Source organism: Tenrec ecaudatus, chromosome 2 (genome assembly GCF_050624435.1).
Source record: "Tenrec ecaudatus isolate mTenEca1 chromosome 2, mTenEca1.hap1, whole genome shotgun sequence".
NCBI lineage: Eukaryota > Metazoa > Chordata > Mammalia > Afrosoricida > Tenrecidae > Tenrec > Tenrec ecaudatus.
In genome coordinates, this window is record NC_134531.1 from 213,958,518 (window position 1) to 213,980,611 (window position 22,094).

A 22,094-nucleotide genomic window follows, 5' to 3' on the forward strand; every position below is an offset into this window, starting at 1 on the left:
TTCATTGAGTTGTAATCCACACTGAAAGCTCCAATCCTTTTTCTTCATCAGCAACTGCTTCTAGTCCTATCACTTTCGGCAAACAAGGTTGTGTCACATGTATATTGTAGCTATTTAATAAGCCTCCCTCTAAGCCTTTAGTTTCTCTGATGATTGGCTCAACCTACAGTTGGAACAAGTGTGGTGAGACATTACAGCTATGATGCACACTTTTCCTGATTTTAAACCATGCACTGTCACTTTGCTGTGTTTGCACAACTGCCTCTTGATCTTTGAACTAGTTCCTCATGAACATGATGACGTATTCTGCAACTCTTCTTCTCAAGGTTATCCCGTATATCATCATCCACAAAGGCCAGTGGCTAGCCAATAAAGCACAAATAAATAACGCTCTTGTGTTCTCTGCTTTGAGCCGAGATCCATCTGACATCAGCAATGCTCCATGTCCCCTTCTAAATCTGGCCTGAACCTCTGACAGTTCCCTGTCAATGTACTGCTGCAACTGATCTTCAGCAATATTGTATTTGAACGTGATATCAATTACATTGATCTCTAGTATGAGTTTTGCATTGGGTCGCTTTTCTTTATAATGGGCACATGGGATATCAATGACAGCGTGTTATAATTTGAGCATTCTGTTGGGTCACCTTTTTAGGGGGAATGAGTACAAATATATGGACATCTTCCAGTCTGTTGGCCAGGTAGCTGTCTTTCAAATTTCCTGTCACAGATGAGTGAGCGCTTCCAGTGCTTCATCCGCTTGTCAAAACATTTCCATTGGTGGTCCATCTATTCTTGGAGCTGCTTTTGACTAATGCATTCAGTGCAGCTTGAACTTCCTCTTACATCACCTTTGGTTCTTGGCCATATGCTACCTCATAAAGTGGTGGAATATTTGCTAGTTCTTTTTGGTACATTGACTCTCTACATTCTTTCCATCTTATCTTGATACTCACTTCATTATTCAATATTTTCCCCATAGAATAGTTCAAGATTATAACTTGAGGCTTCAATTTTTTCTCTTGAGTTCTTTCAGTTTAAAATATCCTGAGTGTGTTTTTCTATTTTGGCTTCCACATTCTAGGTCTTTCCTCATTCATTATGATATCTGGCTTTGTCTTCTCAAGCTGCCCTTTGAAAAAAAATCCTCTGCCACCCCGCCCCGTGTGAGAGAAAGACAGGGATTTGCTATGAGTAGAAAGCCCGTAGTTTTCCTACAGAGATACTGGTGGTTTCAAACTTCCAACCTTGCATTAGCAGCCCTACATGTAGGCGGCAGTGGGTCTTTTCATTGAGTTTTGTTTTTGTGTACCAGCTTCTGGCTATGTAGGTGAAGGCCATGAAATGGTGGTCAAAACCCCCATAAGTACAGGCGACTACCTGTATTTATAAAACATTATCATACAAGTTACAAATAATAAGCAGTGTAATAGTGCTGATATAAATGCTATGGAATCCAAGGGTAAAAAAAAAATCCCCATCGCCAAGATTATGGCAGGTCCCAAGGGGTTCTAGTCTCTAGATCCTAAAGGATGCACACATGAGGCTTCTGAACAAAATTTCTACAGTGGAAACCCCAAGGTCGCTGTTGGTGATCTTTGAACAAGCAAGGGGAAACTACAGGTGATCGAAGATGTTGTCCACCCTTTTCAGAGCCAATCGATTGTACAAAGTATGAGCTGAAAGAAAATGGATTTAGGTTAGAGGACACATGCTTTCTGAGCAATGAGAAAATGACTGAAATCACTGGCGATGTGGACATACCACATGGTGATGTCGTTGTTGTTTTACCTGACCAAGCATGAGCCCACTGCCACCCAGTGGATTCCGACTCAGAGTGACCCCATATAGGGTTTCCAAGAATATAAATCATTCTGGGAGCAGCTAGCCTCAGCTTTCTCCTGCAAAGCAGTTGGTGGATGCGAACTGGTGACCTTGTGGTTAGCAGCCCGACTTCTAACTCATACAACCACCTGAGCTCTTAGAAAAGAGATTAGCCTTTCCTGGAGACATGCCCAGAGTAAGCAAGAAATCTCTCCAGCTTTCCTTCTAAGAAGCATTCTCATAGCATTTCCTTTGAGACCCATCTGTAAGACGGGAAACGAAAAGACCGGCAGTCCAGTGATCGCAGAGCTCACAGCTGACCAAAGTGGTTGTCGTACCTAGACCTGTCCAACAGCAGCATTCAGGGAAAATGCCCACTAGTGGTAAAAAACCACAAAATTGCAGGTGGACAATGTCAACTCTGGAGGGGATTCTGTCCTTGTTTGTTGGACATTACGCTGATAGCGCATTATACCGAAAAATGTTATGCTAGAGAACAGTACCAACTCAACTGTGATCGTTAACTTTAAGGAAAGAAATTCAGTAGTGATGTTGGGCGAAGCAAACGCGCCAGGTGGATCCTGAGGATGTTAGAGTGTGACTCACCCTCAGAAGATGAACTCAAGTAGAAGGTTTGCTCCTTGGCAGTTTTTACTATTTATTAGAGCTTTGTGCTAGCCACTGCTCGGCTGTTCGTGGAGCTAATTAATCCTAAACTTCTGGCATTTAACATATATATTTACTTTTTAAGTGTTAAATCATTCAGGAAGAGAAGAAACTCATCATAATATTTACTTTGTCTTTGAAGATAAATAGAAAGGAGTTAGAAATTAAACGCTGCTTTGCTTTCTTTGCTCCACCATGTGGGTGGGTTGAAAGGACCGGTTTCATTTCCCAGACTGACTCCATCTGTGCGCACAGTTGGGACCCTGCTTTGAGGTTCCCGAGGGAGACTGGGATGGTCCATTTGGAAATCTTCAGTTACCACTGTGGGCTCTTCCCATACCTCAAAAATAGCACACTGCTCTACCACCAGAAAACGCTCCATTTGCCAGTGCTCAGATCCTGAGATGGAATGCCCCTGCATATGGGTTTGTTCCCTACAGAGCTCATCACACCCTCAGCTGAGTCGGTTTCCAGAATGTTCTGTTTCTGGAACAGTGCAGTTAGCATGAAGACTGTCAGAGGGAAATGAAAGGAGAAGGAATCAAAGGTTTTTGTATTCTCAGAAAGAAGACATTCATTTAGCCAGAACAGAATGGGTAAAGAAGAGTAATTCTAAAGAAAATTCTCACTTTCTTTAGAATATAATGTCATAAAAAAAGAAATCACTTTCTCTTTGGTATAATTTTTAGGTAGTATTTCTTTTGTCAGGAGGACTAACTAGGACTAGATTAACAATGGCCTCTGAGGAAGGAAAACATCTTTTATTTGTGAATTTGAAATAAATAGCTATGTGTCAAGATACGTCATTTATTGCCTGACGCACTTTGGGAACTCATAGCTTCAAAAAAAGAAACACTTTTTAAAATTGAGTTGCCATGTCACACGCATTTTAACTTATGGCATTTTGATAACAACAACAATGACAAATAGAAGAATGGGACAGTGGAATTTGTACTCCATAAATGAATTGCTTTCAAAATGTTAATTTTCAGATAGCTGAATATAAAATCGGGATTTCTACACATGACAAATACATGTTTTTACAGTGTGAGGTGCCATCCTGTCAGCTCTGGCTTGTAGAGCAGAACAAAACACTGCCTGGATCTGCCAATCCTCAAAGTCTGTGTGAGAGTTGAGCCCATTGTCGATGTGTTCATCCATCTTATTGAGTTTCTTCCTTTCTTTTGCTGTTCTGTACCTTACCAAGCATGATTGCCGCCTCTGGGGGACTGGTCCTTTTTGATAATATTTCGAGTCTACACAAGAAGAGGTATTTCCATCCGTGCTTCTAAAGAACTTTCTGATGGTACTTCTTACAACCAAGATGAATTGATTCTTCTATTAGTCCATGGTGAACTCAGTATTATCTATCACCACAAATAATTCAAATACCAGTTCTTTTATGGTCTTCTGGATGCACTTTCACTTTCATGTACATATGAAGCAATAGAGAACAAAGAAGCAAACGAAACCTGTTGTCGTATAGTCAATTCCAACTCTAGTGACCCTACAGGACGGTGGTTCTCAACCTGTGGGTCACGACCCCTTTAGGTGTCGAATGACCTTTTCACAGGGGTTACCCAATTACAGTTTGGAGTAGCAACAAAAATAATCATGGTTGGGGGAAGGGGTCGCCACCACATGAGGAACTGCATGAAAGGGTTGCAGCCTCAGGAAGGTCGAGAACCACTTCTCTAGGACATAGAAGAACTGCTCCAGAGGGTTTACAGAAGCAGACTGCCACCTTCTTCTCCCACAGAATAGCTTTCTCCTGTACGATGCCCTGCATTTCACTCACTGATATTTCAGTTAGCAGCCAAGGGCTAACCCATTGCCCCAACTAGGCTCCTTTGACAATCAACAATGAAACAAACCGATGAACCACCCTGCCACAGGGTTGATGCTGGCTCATCCCATATAGCAACCCTACAGGACAGAGAAGAACTGCGCCTAAGTGTTACTGAGACCATAAATCCTCATGGAAGCAGACAGCATCATCTTTCTCCCATGGAGCAACTCGGGGGTTTGAACTTCCCACTTTGTGATTCACAGCCAAACATTTAACCCACTGTAACAGAAAGACTCCTGTGAAAATCAATAAGTTGTAGTGAAACATTTAATACATTTCTGAGAAATGTATGGCCTGGGATCATTATGATATGTACTTGTAATACCAATAACAAGATAAAAACAGCCCCCTTGAAAAAATAAGCGATGTATAAAAGATTAGATCACTAGTATTGATCTGGGTATACTATTGCATTTTAAAATGGCTAATGTCACCTGACATTCTAGAATATTTGTCAAAAGTCACCAAAGTAAATGATAATGAGTTGCTTGGCATGCACTAATACAACCTTTCTTTCCTCAGATGCAAAGAGTTTGGCTGAAATGCTTATGAGGTAAGAACAAGACCTCCTATTCCACGATCATTTCTAAAAACAATGTCAAGCTTGCGTTGATGACTCTTATTTTAATGATTATATTCTGATATGACACATTTTCTTTTGACGTGTAATGTTTATTCTTTATTCCAAATACCTGTGCAGTACTTTATTGCATATGTAATTTTAATAAGATCTTTTTTACACATGATATGTTGTTTGTTTATTGTGTGCACTCAACCAGTAAAATGCTTCCATTAATCTGGGATCCAAGGGGCACTTTGTAGATAAGTAGCTTTGGGTTTGCTTTCAAATAAGTCTCACTTTTGAGATTTAGCAGAGTTAGAGAGATATCTCTTCTCTCACGTGGGAGACCCAGGTTCTATTCCTGGCCTGTACACCTCAAGTGTAATGCTCCCCACCCCACCCCACCATGAACGTTATGGCAGCTTGCTTGTTGTTATGATGCTGAACAGGGTTTGCAAGAGCTTCCAGACTTAAGGTAGAGGTAGGCCTTGTGATCTACTTCTGAAAAAATCAACCATGGAAAACCCTGTGAATCGCAATGGCAGGATCGATTTGTGCACCGAGTCACCATGAGTTAGAGCCAACTCAAGAAAAGATAGCAACAAATATATCAACTTTGAAACTGAGCCTTCTTCCTAAAAGAACCTGCCAGGTTAAAAGCATTTTTTAAAATGGTAGGTACCGTGTTGTTAAAGGGATGGTCTAAGATGAAGACACGATGACTGCCCTAGAGGGAGTCCCCTTTCCTCAGTTGCCAGGGCTCGTTGCCCTCCACTTGCCTTGAGTCCTTGCTGGCCTCCACCGCAATTATCTGGTCCATTTAGGTCCTGGAGACCATATTCTACATTTTTCAACATCAAGTTGGAAGGACCCAGCACTGCAATTGCTCAGTTTGTAATGCTGAGCCACATGAGTGAAAAAATGGTGTTGAGTTAGAAAGCAAATGTTCACAAGTACAGAAACCAAGAAGTCCCTGTTCAAAGTATCAAGTGCCCGCAAGGCTTGTGCCAGTGAAGGCGTGAGAAGAGCACATTTCTTCATTCAGCCCAACCTCTACCTCCCACCCAGTCCCTCTCCTTCAAGAACTCCCTGTCTTCCTCCACATACTCAGTTTTGTCAGCTCTTCTCTTGCTGAGCGAGTGAAACCTTCTGATGTTAGTTGCATAGGTATGGATGAACTCATAGATGACATCACTAGATATTTGCATTTTAAACCTTTTATTCATGTGAAGTACTTTCAAAAAGAGAAGGATTCCATGATATTCTAATTCCATTTCCATGAATGTTTTGAAGCTATTTGCATATACTAATTGAAAAGTGGACAAAGAAACCAGACTTGGCACTAAGTGAGGGCAGTGTGAGAAAGAAGAAGGGTGGGGCCTACGAGATTTGACCGTCCCTCCTCCACCCAAAGTTGGCTTTTACTTCTTAACCATGTCTGTATATGGAATTAGTACTTTTTATTATTATTTACAACGCCACCCAGTCCCATGTCTCTGACATCTTTGATCAAAGTCATAGAGAAGAATATCATTGACATACCGATAATTACTTCCCAAATACATGTTTAGATGACCATAAAGTATTTTACAGCAATTTAAATCCTAGGTCAAGGAGGTGGAGAGATCAAGAATAACTCTTCAATGTTCTGTATAATTAGATGCAATTGGGTGCTACTTTTTGAGATTCAGGAGGCAGAGAAGCAGTCTAGACTGTACTGTTTTCAGAGGGAGGGAGGTCACTAATGGTAACGAAGGGACCTGTTCAGACCGTGTGGAATGTGGGATACTTTTTAGGCATCCAGTAAAGGTGTCCAATCGACCACTGTAAGTAAGAGTCTGGAGCTCAGAGATGAGGCAAGCATATACAAATTTTCTACAGAAAAAAAAATCACTCTCATAATGGTTATTTATCTCAAAATTGCCTACGAAGATTATGAGACTGTACATGAAATGCCTTTCATACTTTCACCTTTTAATGTCTGTGCTTGTCGGCTCAGTAAGTACTTTGGTGTTTTTATGGCCCCGTATAAGGCAGGCATGTGACTTCGTGTGCATTGGGGTTGAGTAAATCTTCAGACAAAGCGTCCAGAGAAACAAATAAGCCTGAGTTATTGTATTCATAACTGACCTACATAGTAAAGTAGCAGTTCTACTGTAGATTTTTAAAAATATGGCTTAGGAAATGACACCATACAATGTTGACTTTTTCACTTTTCTAGAAAATGCCGGGTCATAATCTAGAGGGCGATAGTTTCCTCGAGCTAGTATTCCATTTAGAATGCGCATGTCTTTTGCTTACCTCACAGATCCTCCTACCTTTCCCATCCCTCTCCCCCTCCCATTCCCAGAGCACTTCACTAATGTCTATCCCCACTCCGGCTCCTGCAGAAAAAGCTTCTGAGCCCATGCCTGTAATTCTTCTGGTTCCTCCCTCGGCTTCACGCGTTCCCTCCCATCATGCTTAAACATACTTCTCCTCCTGAGCCAAAACAAACAAAAAGAAAACAAACGCACTGCCATGGAGTCAAAGATGACTCATAGTGACCCCATAGGACAGGGCAGAACTTCCTCTTTAGGCTTCTAAGGAGTAGAAAGCGCCATTTTTTGCCTGCAGAGTGGATGGGGTGGTTTTGAACTTCTGACCTTGTAGTAAGCAGCACTATGTGTAACCACTATACCACCACTAAAACCATAAATCTTGTCCTCCCAAATCCCCTGCATCCATAATCTGCTTTGTTCCAACACATTCGGTGTTCTTTCAGTTGGCATTTGGTATTAGCTTCTCTGAGGTCCTAGAATCCAGCCCTCCCCCTTCTCATGAGCCACAGAGCAAGACATTAGAAAGCATCCTCTCTGTTAACAGAGCAATTACTGTGGCTGAAAGACCACCTATTGATACGAGCAAGAATTAACACTGGTGTTCTCAGTTGTCAGTTGCCAACATGAAATTAGGAGTGTTAAAACCAGTAATTACTACCACTTAAGAGAATTAAGGTGTGCGGGGTGGGGGGGGGTTCTCTCTTAAAAGAGTGCAAGTGATTGAAAATGAAGAGACATTCCAAGGTGGTATTTTAGATAATTAATTTAGAAGTAAAAGAAATGTTTTCCGTCTTGTAGGACTGAATCAATCCCAGTTTGTCAAGTTAACAGGCTGAGTACCAAGAGGATGTGTCGCCTATGTGGTTAAAGGCCACTGCTCTCCAGATGTTGGTCAAGACATCTAGGCACATGGTACCCATTGGTACAGAGCAGGATACTGATTCCTGTCCTTGATGCTTGCTGCTGCCTTCTCCGGGAGTACAGGGAGGAGAATGAAGACCCGAGGTTCATTTTCTCAACCACATGCTGCCAACAGTTAATTTTGCAATCTTGCACAAGGGATTTTAGATCTCTGTGTCTCGCTTTCCTGGCTGAAAGGAGATCAAATCAGTCACCAATTTAAGGGTGTTTCTAGCACTGTCATTCTGGAGTCTAGGCAGAGGTAACATTTCATTTTCTGCCATGTGCCAAAAAGAGGCATGTGAGTATTTCAGGGATTCAGTGTCCTAGAAGGAACTGGGGTGGCTTAGGAGGATCAAAGTTCTTCCAACCGCTACCTGACAAGTCAGCGCTTCCAACCCACCAGCCACTCCTCAGGAGAAGCATGAGGCTTTCTGCTCCCACGGAAATTTACATCCTGTGAACCCAAAGGGGTAGTTGTCCTCTCGGGCTTGAGTCTCTGTGTGAGCTACCTCAGGGCTAAACAGAGACGTGCAACTCCATGCTGAGCCAGGACCTAGGAGCCTAGAGCCCACATGCCATTTCTCTTGCCTAAATGCCATGCCTACAGACAGGCCTTCATTTCTCCCTGAGTAAAGTATGTCAAATAGGAGAAACTCCACCCTGCCCATCCAGATCGCATGGATTTTCGTTTTATGGTTGCCATTGTTGTGGGGTGCTGTGAATATGACTGAGCAAAGATCCCGTAAGACAGAGTCGAACTGCGCAGAGAGCTTTCTATTATCGGTGTTAACAGTCAGAGATCAACAGGTTTTCCTCCCAACAAACCTCTGGGTAGGTTTGAACCACGAACCCTTCCATTAGCAGCCAACCTCTTCGCCGGTTCTTAACCGAGCTTCCTCCTTTATGTGCTTAAGCCAGAAAACAATTTGAAAAACAACAGCCTCCTAAGACGTGAGACTGACTGGCTCAGAAGCACTAACCAACACGTTTAATAGTCAAGGGTAATTATTAGTAATAGAGCTGGTTCTACGCAAAAGGAGATTCAAATGAACTTAGCCTCCAATGAAGTTAATAGTTTGAGGAGGTAACAGATGATGAAGAACTGACAGTACTGAAGGAAGACATGCATGCTGCCCTGCAGGCTTTAGTGACAAAATAGACTCCAGGAATGCACAAAATGCCATTGAAGATATTTCTACAAACAGATGCAACGCACCCTTCTCGATGCCAAGAAAATTGGAAGGCATCTATGTGACCAGGCAATTGGAAGAGAGCCAAACATGTCTATTCCAAAGAAGTATGATCTGACAGAATGTGGAAATTATCCAGAAATTCATGAAAATACATTTTTGCTGCAGATAATTTAAAAATGGCCCCAGCTATACATAGACAAAGAACTTCCAGGAATTCAAGCTGGATTTAGAATAGGGCATGGAACACGGAATATCATTGCGACGGCCAATGAATCCTGCCTAGAAGCAGAGACTACCTGCAAGATGCCTACCTGTGTTGTTTTGACTGTGCAAAGCATTTGACTGTGTGCATCAAACAAACGGTGGAGAGCCTGGTGGTGACTGGGCATTCCAGAACCCTTCATTTGTGCTCCTGTGACACCCGTACAAAGGCCAAGAGGCTGTCTTTCTAACGGAACAAGGGGATGTTGCACACTTTAAAGTCAGGAAAGGTGTTCATCAGGGTTGTATCTTTTTAACATATTGATCCAATCTTTGTGCTGAGCAAACAGCTCAAAAAGCTGGCCGAGATGAAGGAGAATACAGAATCAGGATTGGAGGAAGACTCATTAACAGCATATGATATCGAGAGGACCTAGCCTCGCTTGCTGAAAAGGAACAGGATTTGAAATGCTATGGTCAAAAACAATAGCCTGTAAAGAAAGCAAAATCTTCACCACAGGACCCATAAGCAGCATCGTGATAAAAGAGAGAAAACACTGAAACTGCCGAGGATCTCATTTTATTTGTATCCGCAATTAACACCCATGGAAGCAGCAATACAGAAGTCAAGGCTGTAGGTACTGGATTGGGCAAAGCTGCCGCAAAAAACTTCTTTTAAGTGTTAAAAAGAAAAAGTCTCATCTTGAGGACTAGAGTGGGTCTAGCTCAAGCCAAGGCATTTTCAGTTCTTGTGAATGCTGGACAGTCCATAAGAAAGATCAATAGAAGAATTAATGCCTGTAATTATGGTGTTGGTGAAGAGTATTGATTTTACCAAAATTCAATTTGGAATGATAAAAGAATGAACACAGCTACAGGGGAGGAACAGTTAGAATGCTCCTTGGGAGGGAAGATGTCAAGACATGGTGTCCTGTACTTTGGTCGTACTGTCAGGAGAAACCAGTTCCCGGAGGACACCCTGCTGGGGAAAGGAGAGGATCAGCAATAAAGGGAAAGCCTCCCAGGGAGAGGGCCCCACACAGTAGCTGCAACAAGAGATTTCCTACTTAGGCCTGATGGTGAGGCTGATACAAGACGAGGGAGTTTCCGTTCTGTGGGACATAGGGCCACGCTGACCTGACAGCGCCTGATAACAGAGTTTTACACACACATTAAAACAAGAGATCACAGTTACTCCAGCAAGGTGTACTCCTAACGGCCTACAGTAAAAGTTAGGTACTGCAGAATGCGTTGCATCCTATTAAGGAGTGAGTACCGCTGTGTAGCACATCGTCATTTGTTCTCCCCCACAACCTTTAAGAAAACATTAAGACTATAAATGGTTCGGGTCACTAAGTAATTTATTGGCTGAGCTGGGAGGTACTGTCCCTTATCATGCTCCAATCTCATCACTGTCATTTGAATGAAAATCCAGATGGCAAATTGATGATGGAATATTTTAATATTAGCTCACCCTCTATTTATTATCAGCCTGTAGCACATAAGACACGCACCTGTGCTTCCACAGTGAAACCATTGAGAGTATTTTTCCAGGTTGCAAAGGAGATTTCCTCTAATAATTCTTTGTAAAGATTTGCTGCTGTCCTAATAATCAATTGTTGAAATTTTGGAGATATAATTTCCATAAAACAATACTTCATTAAATATCAGTAAATATTATTACAATGACACCATTTAGTTGATGTCTGAGAAACATTTCAGAATTGAAAGAATATCATTGCCCCAAAGTAAAGCCTTTGCGTCTGTGTCATTCAGCTAACACAACTGCTCACAGAAGGACAAGATCTGCTTAACCTTCTTTGAACAATATTTTATTTATTCAGTACCACTTTGTGGGATATGGTGTTTTCAGTGATTGAGAAATAACAGGACAGATGAAACTGTCTTTTGGGAGCTTACATTCCAGTGGAAGAGACTGATAATCAGGAAGATGGAGCATTAGATATATATGCTAGACAGTCCAGGAGACAAAATAAAGCAGAGTGGTGAGTTCCCACAGCCCATGAGAATCCAATGGACCCATTGAAAAGATGCCATCAGGGTGAAGTTCAGAAGAAAGAATAGAGGTCAACCAGGCGGGTGTTGGGAAGAGGGAGGGCGTTCCTTTGCTCAAAGCAAAGGAAGCATCAAGTGCAAAGATGGTGGGGGAACAATTGACCTCCGGTCTCAGGTTATGGGGCCTTTTCTTGCCGTCTCTCAGCTGACCTCAGAAGAGAAGGCAGTGGAGTTGACCTCCAGCTTTCATTGTCCCTGTTTGTAAGGTTTCATCAGGTTCCAAGCCGCTGTGCCAATTGCAGTGGTTCAAGCCGCTATTTCGCTTGCTTCCTGTGTAGATCTGCTCGCACACCCCTCATTGTTATTTAAGCACAGGCTGCACTTTGTGCTCATAGCTGCTGTTTAATAGAGCAGCCCCTGACTGCCTCATAACTATTCATGACGAGCAGAAGGAACTAGCTCACACTGCTATTTTTGGTGCAAGGACAAAGCTCAGGTCCCTGGTGAAGTTTCTAAACAGCTCTCTCGGATCGTCACGGAAGAGGAGTCCCCATATATTTTGTGGACATACAGCTTGTTAGAGCCGATTGAACTGCAGCCCCCTGTAAGCAAAACACTAGTTTATACAAGTATGTGAAACTTTGTTTGTTCCACTAATGTGTTTAAACCACAAATAAAGCCGAGAAGGTAGGCAAGCAAGTGGTTTAAGACGGTATAGAGACCACGTGAATAATTCAGGCCAAAACCTTTGAATGTGCGCTCTGTAAAATTAGCACGATCTAGCTAGCTAGCCCAGTTCCTCATCTGTGGGGTAAGAAATCTGGTTCAAGATCAAGCCCTAAATAGAAATGCTAACATCTTCGGTAAGTTGTCTTTTCCGGAGGCTATTTTGTTTATATTCAAATAGAGAGAAGCAGTATAAGATATTCAGAATATTAGCGTCCGCGTTAGCATGCACACATCGGAAGGAGTTCTTGGACGAACCTGACCTTGGATTATTGACATTCCACTAGCCACCTGGATCGCCAGTAGATTCATATTATGTTCGTGAGAAAGGAACCAAGGAGGCAAAGCCTTGGGATTCACTAAGAGTCTTGGCTGAAGTGGAGGAAGGCTCTGAGCTGCTGTGTGGGTGTCCCCTTTCCTGCTTCCTATGAAAAGTAACTAGCACCGAAGTGAATCAGCATTGCATGCACTAAGGCTCTAGAATTCTACCCCCAAAAGGAGAGTTTGACAATTATTGGGCATGATTTATGAATGCCATAGATTGACTCGTTGATTGAATTACCTAAATGACCGGGCCTCCTTGTATGATGTTTCCATAAACATTATTTTGAAATCTACTCCTAAATGCTTACATTTCTATAATGACCGAGCAGCCACGTTCTAATGTGGATTGCTAATTAGGACCTTTATTGACATTTTGTATTTTTGTGCAACTTGGAGAGCGTTGGGATTTGCGTTTTTGTTTTTGACCGCAGGCTGTAATGGAATATGAGCATATCATGCAGCTTTACCACCTATTTCCATTTATTTTTGAGAAGACAGCTCATTTGAAGAGTAATTTTCTGGTACACAAATTTCTGGGATAAAATTATTATAGTAATTGCTTTTCTTCTATTCTGAAATGTACTATCAGTTAAGAGAATGGAACTAATGTTCAGGGAAGCTAACAAGGTTTATGATTTACATTTGGAACAAAGACAAAACAGCGCCAGCTATAAATACAAATCCATTAGTGGGACCCTCACCCAACGAACCCCCACCCAATGAACCCCACCCAATGAAGCCAACCCAACAAACCCCACCCAACGAACCCCCACCCAATGAACCCCCATGCAATGAAGCCAACCCAACAAACCCCACCCAACGAACCCCCACCCAATGAACCCCCACCCAATGAAGCCAACCCAACAAACCCCACCCAATGAACCCCCACGCAATGAAGCCAACCCAACGAACCCCACCCAACGAACCCCCACCCAAGCAGATCTGCTGACCAAGCAGCAGCTGCTGACCAACCTTTCTCCTTGATCTGAAAAGACCTCACATCTGACAAATGCTCTGGGTTTCAACATTGCTCATTTCTTGTTCTCATTTAGCATTTCCTTTGAGAAAAGCTCTGCTGATAGGTGTCGAACCAACATCTATTGCAAGCGATAGTTTGCAATCTTCTGGACTGCTTCCATGGACTTCCATATTAACCAATGTGAATATTTGTATGAAGGGAAAACATTCGCACATGATGCACTTGTCTTCTTCCCTCTCCTCAAGTCAGAGCTGCAGTCCTTGCATGTGTGTCGTATAATTAGAGAAGCAACCAAGTTGGTTTCTAAGCAAGCACTGCCATAAAATGACATCGAGCTGGATTTGTTAACATATCCTTCTTCTCGTTTGTTCCCAGTAAGAATACACGGACTTCGGATACCTTGAGCAAGCAACAGCAGACGCTAAGAATGCATATAGATATACCCAGGGCTCAGCTTTTGATTGAGGAGCGAGACACGATGGAGACCATCGGTAAGGTGCCAGGTTTGCTGCTGGAGACGGTGTGGCTGCTGGAGCAATGCCCTCCTGGCCTAAGCACTGTAGGGTAGGAGGGACGGCCTGACCTGCTGCAAGAGCCAAGGAGTTCTAAAGTTGAGAATAGGTATTGAGGAGAATGAGGAACAGTAAAGGAGGTAGAACTGAGTCACATACACTGGGGCAAGGTTTTCCCAGCTCTGGTCTCCACATGAAGTCTTTCTTGGAAGGCTATTGATGCCGCTTGAAAGGGAAAAAAATCCATGTAGCCAAAGAAAACTGTAAAGCCTGCAGATTTCTTAATGCCCCATCCTGGAGATACACTTTATATTCATCAGCTCCAGGGAGACCGGCCTCCATTAGAGAAAGCATTGAAATTCTACTTAGCAGTTGGGGGGACAAAAAGTCGTTTCTCAGAGGCCTGATCTCCAGCCCTCTCATCAATACCCTTGAGCCATTATCCTTGGGAAACACCCAACCCCTTATTTCACAGGAGCAGAGCAGATACCTGGAGGTTTGGGGCTTAGTCAACTGAAGCTCAAGGTGTCTTGACTCTATCCAGTCTCATTCAGTCCAATCCAGAACTGGAGACTCTATGCCCCTGCTGCAGGGAGAGGCCGAAGAAGAGCTGACGCGCATCGAGAGTCCCTGGAATGTACTTTTCCAAGCTTTTTATGTGCATTATTTAATTTAACCCTCCCCACTGACACAGGAAACGTGTATACGCCCCTGATGACGGAGGTGTGGCGAGGCCCTGTGATTTGTCGAGGTCGCTTAGACCTAAGAGCAGAACCAGAATTCCTACCTGTAGGAATACTTTCCAGTAGGAATACTTTCCAGTAGGAATACTTTCCAGTAGGAATACTTTCCAGTAGGAATACTTTCCAGTAGGAATACTTTCCAGCCCACCTGCTTCCCCATCAGGCCATTCCCCACCAGCAGTGCCACCTGCTTCCAACTCAGCCAGCTACTTCTCAGCACCCCTTGCCTTAGCAATACTTCTGAGCTTTCCGGTACCCATGGAAACAGGCGCTGATCCTGGTTCCTGGGGCTGCTTCCTTCCAAAGTTAGCTCAATGTTTACTTTGGAAGGTGTTTCCTCACATTCAGGCTCAGGGCAACCCCTTCCTGTAGCCTGAATAAAGCTACCCAATTGCTGGCCCTTCCTCGGACACCTTCTGACAGGAAAGCATGGGTAACAGGGTTGGCAGCACACCCTCTTTGTCTCCCACGCTCCATCCATCCCTACCCTCCTGGCCTTCCCTTCCATGGATTAAAAAAACACAGGTAAGGTGTCCTGACCGATTGTGGATTGCCATCCAGTTGCCTCCAATTTATCCCAACTCCATAGACAGCAGAACGACGTGCTGCCTGGCCCTGCACCGTCCTCCCAAGCTTTGCCACCCCAGATTCCAGGGCTGCCGCCACTGTGCGATTTGGTGTGTTTCCTACCTAGGAGATGCGGCTTCTAGCAATGCATTAGATGCCATTCTGTTGCATTCCACGGGGTTTGTGTTTTCCTGGCTAATTTTCAGAAGCAGATGAACAGACCTTTCCTCCTAGTCTGTTTTAGTCTCGAAGTCTGCCCACCGTGAGTGATGCTGCGGGTATTTGAAATAGCAGTGTCCTTTCTTCATTACAGCAGTACACAGGCCACCATGGCATAACAAACTGACCGGCAGATGGGAAATATTGATCTAATGGCTCCTACGTGCTAAGTTCTTTGACCATCCTCAATAGATTCAAAGCTCTGGAATAAGGCCGGTGAAGCCCAAAGTGGTCCCTAGACATAGGGGCTGCAGCAATGGACCGATACTTGTGAAGATGGTACAGGACCAGGTCACATCTGACTCTGCTGTGCACGGAGTGGGGATAAGTTGGAGCCCACTGGATGGTAAACACCCTACCGCATCCCTTGTGAGAAGGCACAGCTCAGCCTAAAACCCAGACCATGATCATAACGTGCACACACCCAGATAGGTACCAAGTTCTTCTTTCAATTCTCTTTTCAGTAAAAGCCCTGAGAACTCTCTTATTTCGTTTGATAGAGAGGACATTAAAATTAAAACCTTCCCTGAAGCATCAGCTCAAATGCCAACATGTAATTTTGTCGACCTTTTAATATGGTTATGATATAGGCTAAGTGTTCCTCACCAGGCTTGTTAATAGGTGTACGTTTAGCTCTTAAATAGAGTTCGATGCACCTGGTGACTGGCAGATTGTCGCCTAGTAGGCTGGCCACTGCTGCATTAACCCCAGAGGTGGTCTGCCCATGCTTCTCTACATAATAATGACCGTAAGGGGGAGATACATCACCCTCCACCCAGGATCATCTGTCATGAAGAGCCGTTTACCTCCTGGCGATGCCTGACAGGTGGTCGATGGCATTTTCTAATTATTGGGGAAGTAGAAATGTGATACTTTAAAATGCTCTGGGCTCTGACAAGAAGAATCCAATAATCGAGGGCCATTAATTTGGTGCCAGAATAAATGGTTAACATTACAAACTGACAGGCACCTGAGATTTCCCATTAAAAGTTTGCAACCTAGCCCTGCGGATAGTCTGGTAGGCTCTCAGCAGGGGGATGCGAAGAATCCTCAGCCTCTCAACATTATTCTAGGGACCATAGAAGGCACCCTCTGAGCCAGGCCCCAGCGGAAGTCAGTGCGTCTATAGAAAACCCACTGCTGACAGGGCCACTGGGACTCAGGGCGACCCCATGTGGTACCCTGTAGAACTGCTCCATAGGGTTCTCTGGGCCGTAATCCTTTCTGAATCTTTACCAAAGCAGACCGCCAAGCACCACTGTGAGGTTCCGCACCACAAACTGTCGGTGCCACCTGGCTGTAGCTAAGCGCCCCCTGTGAGGGGTCCTGTGTCCAGTGCTGAGTCCGCTCTAGCTATCTGCATCGCGCCGTGGCAGACTGGAGCCCTCCCTCAGCTTCTCTGCCAAGACACTTTATTCTCACTTGGAGAGGCTTTGCTTTCCTGCCAGAGCCTGAGTCATTGCATTTCTGTAAGGTTCACTCTGCGCAGAGCCTTTTTTGGGCACAGTAGTCTAGCGGTGTTGTTGACTTTCCACATCGGTGTTCTGGTGGCACGGCAAACCGGAGAGTGTGCCCAGCTCACTGATAAGCTCACGCGAGCATCTTCTGGGCTGCAGTCCTTGAAAGTTTATTTGAAATCCGTAAATGTGAACAGAGCTCCTCTCAGAGTAATTATGTTTTAAGTCTAAAAGAATGACTTGATCACAACAAAGTCATGAAAATCTCGAGGCAGCCAAATAACAGCACACGGCACAGTCTTGTCTGCGAATGCTGTAATCTTCAGAGTTCCACGGAAAGCTGGTTCTACCCTGTGTCTCCTTCCTGTGCCCACACCAGCAGGACTGCGAGTCGTTGTAAGGTGAATCAGGGAAAGGGTGCCCTCGAGTAATTCTAGCTCAAAGGAGGTGGGGAGACAGGGGTCGTTCCTCCAATCCTTTACAATAGAGGAAGCTGACCTCCTCATCTTTTCCTGTCTTTCTCCAAAAATGATGCCAGGTTTAGTAGGGAACGGTGAAGTCTCTGGGTGCTACAAACAGTGAGGCACTTGGCTGTTGACCAAAACAGGGGTGATTTAAATCCACCGACGTACCTCGGAAGAAAGGGCTGGATATATCCCTCTGAAAAATTAGCCATTGAGAACGCTGTGGAGGAACAGTTCTGCTTTGATACATGTAAAGTTGTTGCAAGTCAGCAACAGAAATGTGTATATAAGGTGTGTCTGTGTGCATATAATATGTATTATAGAAATAATATCAATATATACACATAGAGACGAGAACTGCAGAGGTGTTTTTCTAGTACTATGAAACATCCTCAGTCGCAAAAGGTGACTGCTAGGCCCATGGCTGGGTGGGGCTGGCATTGCTGATGATGTCTCAAGTTAGATTTCTGTAAATATGTGAATCCCAAACAGAGGTAAATGGATAACCAGAACAACAAGCCCCCAACACCCCTGAAATTCAGTGTTTGGTTAATCCAAATGGAACTAAGCATGGAGGAAGAGAAATGACCCAATCTGTCCATTATGTATTCTGTATAACTCCCGCTCCCCAAACCAACCCCAAAGCACAATGTTTAACTTTTAACATTCCAGGGTCACTCTTGATATAGTGCTTGTGTTTTAGTTGCTTTGTTGCTTCCCAAGAGGTCATTGTTGTTATGGAGACATTGGCTCAACAGTAGAATTCCCCATAGCCATGTGGGAGTCCCCCGCTGACCCCATGTGCAGCCACCATCCATCTGTGGATCTTAGTGTGTTGCCATGACGCTGATTACATTTCAGCGGTGCTGCTAGACTCTGGCAGACTAGCAAGAAAGGCCTGGCAATCTACTTCTGAAAATCAGCCCAGAAAAACCTTACAAAACACAACCATCCATGCCACAATGGCTCATGGGAATGGTACAGGATCAGGAAGTGTTCGCTTTCGTTATGAATGGGGTCACCATGGGCTAGGGACCAAATCGGCGGCAGCAAAGACCATCGTCCTTGTTATTATCAATAGCACAAGTGCCTAAGGAGAAACCCCCCTTTTTTTTAAAGTCCAAGGATTCATTGACTGTCACTGTTATCCAAGTGTTTGGCATGGAAGCAGAGAGGAGTAAAAGTGCTTGGGTTTCTGCATTTGTGTCTGTTTTGCAGACGACCGTTCGACTGTCTTGTTGACCGATGCCGACTTTGGGGAGGCGGCTAAACAGAAGTCGCTGACGGTGACCCACACGGTGCACTACCAGTCAGTGTCGCAGGCCACGGGGCCATTGGTGGACGTTTCAGATGCTCGCCCAGGAACAAGTGAGTGACTATCAACACTTAAAACCGCGTAGGCACCGTCACTGTTGAAAGTGCCTCTTTCCCGCACCAGAGAAATGTTGGGGCTCCCCAGCCCTCTGCCTCAGAAACAATTGGATATACTAGCATCTCAAATTGGGTTATCCAGTTGGGTCTTCGCTGTTATCCAAAGTGTGTCCTTACAAGCCAATAACTCTTTGTATTGATTTACTCCAGAAAATACTGGACATTTCCGCGTAAGGTAATTTTTTGTTTGGTTATTTAGACAACCCCCCATGGAAGGCAGCTAACATTATTCCTGTGGCTACTGCGGGGCGACTTTCAGGCTAGAAAGGCGCTCTCACACTCATTATCTGTGCAACCCATGGGGAAAGCTAGTCTTAGAGACCTTGCTGTATCCGGGAGAAGGCGAGTCTCCGGGAGGTTAGGTAAAGAACCTGAAGCTGTACGTCTAATAAGTAGCAAACCCAAGATTCGGCCCTAGATGGGTCTGTCCTCAGAGCTTATTATACTTTTCTGCTGAAGAAACTGTTGGAGAAAAATTACAGCCTGGGAATTATGTTGGGCTTAATTATGGATATTTGCCTCCATAATATATGGAAATCAATTACTTCATGAAATTAAATTTCCTAATACACATCTAGAGCTTATTAATTAGATATTCTTGTTTCTTCATAATTGAGATTGTTCCTAAACCTCGTTAAGGACTGAGAAATTGTTGTCCCGATTGTTATCATTTTGAAAGCTTTGATGTTTGTCTTTTAAATCTCTAATCACGCTTTGCTAAAATTTACATTCCTAGAGTAGTGTGTTAGAATTAGTAAAGTAAATATTTTGCTCTTGAAAGCTAGTCTCCCTCGATTCTCCTCTCTGGTGAAGTATGGCTGAAACGTGCCACGCTCCGTGAAGTGCCACAGGTTGCCTGTTGTATAAGGTTGTAGTTTTGGGGAGAACAGTTAGAATCGTTAATGACTTTCACATGACGAGTTACTTTAGAAAATGTGCGAAAGGAGCCATTCATTCTTCCATTATATCTCTTTCTACACTCTCCTCCCACCTTGCCTTCCTTGGTGTCACTGGCCCGGTCAAAAATGGGACATTGGTGACACTGTGACATGCGAAGGGGTGTAACTGAGAGCCTTTCTCTTCAGACCTTCTAGACCTTTCTCATCCTCCCCAGAAACTGGACTTTCTATTGTGATCTCAGTGACTCCACCCTGGGCTCTGATGGGCCTCTGAGCCCTTCTCTCCTGCCTCTGGGAAGCGTTGAGCCTGGGACAGACAAGAGCAGATCCTTGGCCCAAGCATTCCTGGGGTGCAGCCAATGTGGGAGTTTTGTGGGCAGTCGCAGGAGAGAGCAAAAGGCAGAGGACACAGGACTGGTGCCCCACAGTGGGGTGTGTGCCTCAAAATCACCCAGGGGTCCTGTGTAAAATGCCAATTCCAGGGCTGCACCATCCTGATCCAGTTGGTCTAGGTTGGGGCTCGGGAATCTGCATTGTAACAAGCATCCTAGATGATTGTGATGTTGGTGCCTGGGAGCCCCATGTTGAGAAATGCCACCCACTGGAAATGGCTCAGCTTCAGAGGAATATGGGAAGAAGTGCCCCTTGTGCCCCCTGCCCCTGTGGTAAAGAGGTGCCTCGTCCCGCATCCTTGTCAAGTCTGTAGCTCTCCCGCGGCTCTCCTTGCTGGATGAAAAAGCAACATGCATTTCCACCTCCTTTCCAGGGTTTATTGAGCAGAGAACTGGACTAGGGCTAGTGGTAAATGCATAACCCAGAAGGGAGAAGAGGCCATGACACTCAAGGACACACAGGGAACCCCACCTCCCGCAAGCTCGGGCTCAGACGAAGGAGGAGAGCACGCTTATGGCATTTAAAATCTGAACAGAGACACGTCTCTGGGTCCCCAGCAGACATCGCAGACCACCGGAATAGAACATAGGAAGGAGGTGGGCGGGTCAGAGAAGGGCGCGACATGGATCCCACTGCTCAAGTATTGCAAGCATGCGGAAGGGACTTTCGACTCCACGCATGTAACATTCAGCAGCTTTACTAAGCATTTCCTTGACCTGTGGGCCCGTGCTCAGCGATGGAGCACAGCATGAGCAAGATGCAACAGTATGAGCAAGATGCAACAAGACATTATTTCTTCCTAGTAGTGGAGTCAGTGTGGGAAGCAACACAGGCCATCCGCACGAGAACACATGGAGACTACTTCATCAGGCTTGTGGTGTGTGGCAAGGGTTTGGCAGAGACTCAAAAGCAGGCGAGTACGTGGGGATGCTTTATAGTGGAAAAGAGGGAAGGGTGCCGTATAGAAGGCTGTGTGCATGAGGAAGCTGGAGAAGCGAGGCGTTGCAGATGATTGCCTCAGGGAACACGGATAGCTTTTGGGGTTGACCTTGAATTGGAAAGGGCACAAAAATTAAGGCAACTGTTATTTACTAATCAAGTGCTGGCCACTTGGAGCCCATTGTTATAAGGATTGCCGTTTTGCTTCCTCAACTAGTAGCCACAGACTATGGTTCCACTTTGTGGCTGGTTGCTGCGGGTTGTGGGTCAGAGCTGTATGTTTCTTTATGGTCTGGTCATTTGTATATTCAGTCTCTCCTGGGTCAGTAAAGCAAGAAATAAAGCATCTCTTATTGTTCAGTAAGTACTTGGAAAAATAAGACATCAAGCTATAGTGAAGAGTCATTGAGAAAATAAATGCAATGGGAAATAAGAAGCTCCCGTAGGTCCAGGTCATCTGAGAAAGCCACCAATGAGGAGAAAGCTTGAACCAAGATTCACAGGCGAGCAGGGAAGCAGCCAGGGCCAGACTCCCAAGATTTTGAGGCGTGTGGGGGACAGGAGCTGCCCTGGAATGCATTGAGGAGGAGGAGGATGGAGCAGGAGGGAGAGCCTGATCGTGCAGGGCCTAGCAGGCCAAAGTCACTAACTAGTGTACACTGCATTCTGGGAGTTCCAGGTTACCCACCACCCCCTCCCCCGCCCCCAGGAGCGTAGCGCTCTGCTAGTACTATAATGAAGTAAAGGCAGTTTACGCACGGAACAATGCTTCTCCCATTTGTGATGAACTTCGCTCAATAATAATGTTTATTCATAATAGACACATTTACTCTAATTTATGCAAGTCTCTGATTAAAAAAATAGAGTATTCATTTAGCATCTGTAGCACACCGTGTGCTAGAAGGA

General features: G+C 44.5%; 1 protein-coding gene across 1 annotated transcript in view; it reads left to right on the forward strand.

Annotated features, from left to right (window-relative positions):
• The window catches only part of DSCAM (DS cell adhesion molecule), a 646,922-nt gene that overhangs the window by 596,116 nt on the left and 28,712 nt on the right, over window positions 1–22,094 (forward strand). The window contains exons 28-30 of the mRNA XM_075542914.1: window positions 4,862–4,892; window positions 13,940–14,055; window positions 18,745–18,894. Coding sequence (XP_075399029.1) covers window positions 4,862–4,892; window positions 13,940–14,055; window positions 18,745–18,894 — 297 coding nt within the window. The remainder of the gene's footprint in view (window positions 1–4,861; window positions 4,893–13,939; window positions 14,056–18,744; window positions 18,895–22,094) is intronic.